The sequence below is a fragment of the Varanus komodoensis genome, unplaced genomic scaffold (genome assembly GCF_004798865.1).
Source record: "Varanus komodoensis strain SLA01 unplaced genomic scaffold, ASM479886v1 scaffold123, whole genome shotgun sequence".
Classification (NCBI taxonomy): Eukaryota; Metazoa; Chordata; class Lepidosauria; order Squamata; family Varanidae; genus Varanus; species Varanus komodoensis.
In genome coordinates, this window is record NW_025335358.1 from 463016 (window position 1) to 469359 (window position 6344).

Genomic DNA, 6344 nt, shown 5'->3' on the forward strand with positions numbered 1-6344 from the left:
GCTGATCAAATTCTCAGATGATAATAAAAACTGGAGCAGTGGCTACAACTGAAGAGAAGGTACTCCAGATACAAAAGGATAGACTATGGAAGTGAGCAGGGGACTACAGGATGACATTCAATGTGGATAAGTGCAAGGTCTTGCACTTGGGGCATAGGAGTAGGTGTCATAAGTACAGGTTAGGGGACAAGTGGCTGGAGAGCAGCACTTGTGAAAGAGCCCTTGGGGTGCTGGTTGACTGCAGGCTAAACATGAGTCAGCAGTGTGATGCAGTGGTTAAGACGACAAACGCCACCCTTGGTTGCATAGCCAGAAGTGTGGCTTCCAGATCGAGAGAAGTATTACCGGCCACCAACCTTGTGGTCCTATGCTGGCTATATCCTTCCTGTAATGAGGGGCCCATTATATGACTATACGACTCTGGTGTGCCTGCAACTGGAATATTGTGCTCATTTTTGGGCCCCTCATTACAGGAAGGATATAGCCAGCATAGGACCACAAGGTTGGTGGCCAGTTTGCAAGGGATGCCATATGAGGCGAGACTGAGGGAACTGGGTCTCTTCAGCCTGGAGAAGAGGAGACTCAGAGGGGATCTGTTGGCAACATACAGGTATGTGAGGGGATGTCACACGGAGGTGGGTAGAGACCTGTTCTCTGCTGCAGAGGAAGGCAGGACATGCTCCAACGGAGCAAAGCTCAGGGAACCAAGGTTACATTTAGATGCCAGGAAGCACTTCCTGACAGTTAGGACCCCAAGGGTATGGAATGGGCTTCCACGGGAGATGGTTGAGGTCCCATTGGTGATGGTGTTCAAGGATAGGTTAAACATGCACATTGTGGGCATGTCATGAGCGGAGCCGACTGGAACCGGAGGTCAGACTAGATGGCCCAGGAGACCCCTTCTGACTCGCTCTGTTTCTATGTTTCTGTGTTTCTAATTGAATGGGGCAGAAGGAGAGCCCTGCATGGATCTGTTTCCAGATGCATTTGGAAAAATATCCCCATGGCGTTCAAAAGCAGTCCTCCTGTTATGTCAGCAGCCTCTGGTATTGAGAGATACACTGTCCTAGCAGCGGTGGTTTCATTTAGCTATCATAGCTCATACTTGGAGTCAAAGATGCATTCGAATGGAAGACTCTCAATGGCTACTAGTCATGATGGCCTCCATGTTCAGGGGCAACATGCCTCTGAATCCTGTTGTGTGGAAGCAATGCCAAGAGAGCCCTTTTTGGTCTGATTTCTTGACAGTGGGCTTTCCAGATTCTTCCTGGTCACTGTGGAAATATAAAGCTGGACTAGATCAACTTTGGTCTCATCCAGCAGGACTCTTCATATGTTCTGCTAATTAGTCATCAGCAAGAAACTTCTGCATATTAGACATCTTAGCCGCATCTCATGAAATTGCAGTTTAAACTGAAAATCCAATAGACTTTGACACAAGGCATGAAGCAGTACTGACTTAACAAGAATATGAAATTGACTTCCCTAACATGGCATGCAGAGGTACAGCAGCAGTTGGGGGGCAGCTGTTGGGGGGCATCAGAGCATCTCTTGTGAGGTATACCGAGCTGGTGAGAGCAGCAGCTGTCTGGGAAGAAATGGGGAGGCTAATGAAGGAGAGCAGAGGATTGGAGAAGGCAGTAGTTGAGGTACACAAAGGACTGCGTGTACAAAATGTATGAAGAAGATAGCAGTATGGTCTTGAGGATAAATGGAAGGCTGGCTTTTATGTATCAAGATGTGTCAAACACAGTATAAGTGCAATATGCTATTCCAAGCTGCTACATGTAATTGCACTCTCTTGTCTTGTTTCCTTTCTTGTGCCTGTTTCTGAACTTTTCTGCAAAAGGCTTTTCTTGTGCACTTGTGTTTCCATTTTTGTTTATGGGCTCTTTAGAAAATGTTGTGATTCTCCAGTTTGACTTCTGGTTTTTCAGAGTATTTTTCTGAGGTATTATAGAATGGGGAAATGAGGTATATCACAATGAAGAAATTGTGCTCTAATGCACCTTTCTGGTATAGGGCAGCTCCACCTTCCTTGTGTTGTGGATCTCAGTGCTGTGATGAAATTGAAAGTAAGTACAGTGATTAACTGCAGGTCTGATAATCCCATAGAGAGAAACCAAATGTTGTAGGGACTTTTAAACAATATAGTTTCTCACAGTAGGGAAATGTTGTACCCTTTGATGCAACCCGACTAGGGGCACTACTTATGAGTGATCATGTAATAGTTGCAATTATTAGAATACTACTAAGTTAAATAAACTTTTATTCCATTTTGGGATAATTAAACATGTTTTCTGCTTCTACAACTTCTCATTAGTAGATGGTAGAAGTATAATGAGAAGAAAGGGTAGCAGCGAATCACACAAATTAACATCCTAGGAAGTTTTCCTTGTCCCCTGTTTGCAACCCAACACAGTAAAATGCATCCAGCCACCAAATTATTTTGGTACTTGAGGAAAAACTGAGAGACATGCAGCTATCCTTGGAGTCCACTCCTTGCGGGGGGGGGGGGGAATATCAGTCACCACTTTGCCAATTTAAGACTGCTACATTGTTTATTTTTGTTCTATACCTTTGTGTAAGGTCTGAAACTGATCTGGGTAGCACCTGGGATTTATATTTTCAACCATGTTTGTTTGTCTCAGCAATTCTAGATGAAACCTGTGTAACACCTGGTAGTGCCTAATACAGGGAACAGTGTGGTTTGTGATATCTTAGGCGGTAGACAAAAGTTGCTTGGAGAATCAAGGCCTACTAAATGCTTTCTGGATCATTGGCTTTTCTAGTTAATAAATATTCCAGGTTGTTGTGTGACCCTCAAAAGCTTCAACAGGCAGCTGGTTGAGTTGGAAGGGTAACATATTCAGGCTGTGTTGTAAAAACACACATACATGGCCATCTTCATCTCAAATAAGGAAGGGGAATCTAAGAACAAAATCATTCTGGGTTGTTGACAGTGGGTGTGGTGCTGACATGAATTTGTATTTAGTAACAGCTGTGACATAAGATTAGTTGCACACACCTGAAGATGAAGTGAAGACTTATCTAATTCCACTGATACTGCAATAGCACTCTTGTTCAAATGGCAATACAAATAAGATTTTTATTAGTATCCTAGTTGACTTGCTCCATTAAAAGTTGTTCAAAAGAGTATAAATTCTTTGAACTGATAGTACTTTTATGTCTATCCCAGTCTTTTTAACCTGAATTCTGGAGCAATTAAAGTGTGAATAAGCTTCCCTGCACTACTGTACATAGAAAGAAACTGATGCAATAACAGATCAGGAATAAAATATATTACTTGAAGGCTGCACAAAATTTAAAAGTGCTTTTTCTGTGGAATTCATATTTTATATATTATATTAATGATCACATCTTGGCTTTGGCAAGATTCTATTACAAACATTTTAAATTTTTTCCTAGGCTTCTAAAAGTGAATTGGCAGCATTAGAAACAGTTACAAAACAAACATATTTCAAAAAAATAAATTCTAAACTTAAATTTCAGGATGATTAAATTTTAGGTGTTTCTAGAACAATAAGTCACAGGGAGAAGTTTAACTCTAAAGCTGGCACAACATACAGGAATTTATTTATTTATTTATTTATTTATAGCCTATGAATGGAATATTAGCTGTAGGCTATACTGCTTAATTTTTTATTCCATAATAAAAGGTTCATAATTAAACACATGTGTGTGTGTGTGCACACGCACACACACAATGTGAAAGCCCATATTGTACACATGAATACACCTGCATGCTGACAAAAAGGCAAATACAGAAGTTCCAGCAAGCAGAATCAGTTTCTTGTAGCAGGTTTATTCAATGTCCAGTGGATTGACAATACTAAATAATGAAGGTATGTAGAGATTTTAGAAATGGTTTATGGCAAGTTGGAAGGAGCAGAGGGCGCAAGCAGACATGAAAAATATCCCTGCCCATGGTAAACATCCATACTTTAGTGTTATTATTGAGAAAAAACTCTCTCTCTCATTCCCTCTCCCCCTCCTGTTCTGTGTGTGTGTGTGTGTGTGTGCGCGCGCGCGTGCGCGCATATGTGTGTGTATCTTGTAGTTTGCTAGAATTTAATAAATAATGACAACTTATTATATATAAAACAATAGAAACATTTTATGCTACATGCATGTCATATAATTTAGACATAATAATTTATATGGCAGAGATATGCAGATCTATGTTCGTCCAATTTTCCTGGACAATGCACACACACAAGAGGTGTCTATTCTTATCCATCGCCAGGCTACAAGTTTATTGTTTTCTGAAGTCAATGCTCGCACAAATGTTTGTGAAGTTTTGCATTGGGAGTTCCAGTGCTTATCATCTATACCACGACAACCACTTTTGGCAGGTTTGGCTTGTTTACACCTTGTTTCATAAAAATATTGTTTGACTGGGGAAGGGCCCATTTTGATTTCTCCTAGTACTGTTACTTGGTGTCCTCTAATATCAATAGCTGAAGATTTGTCTGTGACCCATCGGCTTTCACTGTCACACACTGAATACTCCCCACGGTGACTCTTGCTTTCAGCAAACCTCTTTCTCCGAGATGTTCGGTTCACCACCACAGAACTACCAATGTAATCCTCCATAAGATACAATGGTGGGGGTTCCAGTGGGGTATTGTCACTAAAGAGGACCCTGGGGGAGCTGTAGCGTCTCTGCTGCCTCAAAAGTTCTGTGTCCATTTCAAGAACTGGTGGGAAATCCAATTTCACATTTTCATTGTCATCTATATCTGGCTCAATCGATTCTGTTTTCTTCATTGTATCTTGAACGCTATCCTTAATATCTAACATTTGTTTGGATTCTTTATTTTTCAAAATGTCTGCTTGAATCAGTTTTATAATGAGAGAATTTATTGAATCTTCTGGTAAATTCCCTTGATCCATGTTGGTAGACTGGATGCCACGGAGATAAGCAAAAAATAGCACATAAAACAAGATGGACATCACCTTGTTCACGTGTAAGATCTGAAAAAGAATTGAGAATCATCTTAGAGACAACCCAGGGAGCTTACTGGTAGCATCAGTTGGCTTGTCCCAGCTTTTTTCTTTAAAATACTTCAGAAATGCATTTTTTTACAATAAATTATAGGTGCAATCCTTTAAACCATAGCCTGGAACACAGACAAGGAATTTTTCAAGTTCAAGTTAATCTATATTGGAAGGTTGGACTATGGGTCCCGCAAGCTCATTATTATCTATTCTTCAGGACTCCAGTGGAATATTTCCAGCCCTGCTACTTTAGAGTCCTGTAGCCAGGAACTGAACACAGACCCTTCTGTGTGCAATGTACTTTACCACTATGTTATGGACAAAATATGCACTTTACCCTTATAAAATTGACTTAGCCTAGAATTGTGTACTCTCCAGAGTCCCATGTAGAAATTTTGCCAGCCTCAACATCTGAGGTTCTTTTCACTGGAACTGCCAACGATTCAACCCAGGACCTTATCCAGGTGAAGCACATGTGCTATCATAATAATGTGGCTTGTACCTATTTTAAAACCCATCTCAGCATCAAATGTGGTTGGTAATGTATCACTGGAATGGTTATAGTGTTGCTTGCTGCTATGCAAAAGAGAAGGCTGGGGAGAATAAATTATGATCTATGCACTGATATCAGGAGCATTTGGTTTGTTGCAATGCTTGGTTTATTAGTCAAACATAAGTTTAACTGATATAAATCAAAATTTTGCATTACAAAACTGGATCCATGGATATGTTCTAGAAACTACATTGAAGGGAAAAAGTCTTCACTTGTATTAGTAATATCTGGCTGAAACTAGATTTTATAGTAGAGATGTGACTAACACTGAAATGAATAATTCCACTTCTATCTACCATTTTCCCTATAACAACTAGGAATAATCAATATTTAACGTATGTGGAATATGAGTTTTGCACCCTACAAACAGTAGCTAATGAAACAGAGAGAAAAAAACTCAGAGCCTGATGATGTCACACAGAACATTAGTGGGCAGAAGATAAACAACGATCAATTGAGAAACTGGTGTCTCCTGGTTGCTGGTGTTTTATGAAGAATGTTATGTCCAAGTATTGGTGTGAACAGCAAGGCAGTTCTGAGATACTCAGCAAGAGGATGTATTCAAAGCTCTTAACAGTTATATCTGTAAAACACCTGGACTAGATTCAGACTATGTTGCTTACATTCAATAAGAATTAAATTAGTCATGACTGTTTTGGTGGGACTAAAGTATGATTAACTAACCAATTCAACTAGCAGTCCTGCTCTGTAATTTGGCATATCATGGACATTCTAGTTGGGTGGGGTGGGGGTGGGGGAGGGGAGGGGA

General features: G+C 40.3%; 1 protein-coding gene across 2 annotated transcripts in view; it reads right to left on the reverse strand.

The window, feature by feature from the left end:
- Window positions 1-4098: 4098 nt before the first annotated feature.
- The window catches only part of NTF3 (neurotrophin 3), a 114099-nt gene continuing 111853 nt past the window's right edge, over window positions 4099-6344 (reverse strand). For both annotated transcript variants that reach the window (XM_044422268.1, XM_044422269.1), the window contains one exon: window positions 4099-4998. In XM_044422268.1, the coding sequence (XP_044278203.1) occupies window positions 4201-4998 (798 nt within the window). In that variant the 3' untranslated portion in view covers window positions 4099-4200. The remainder of the gene's footprint in view (window positions 4999-6344) is intronic.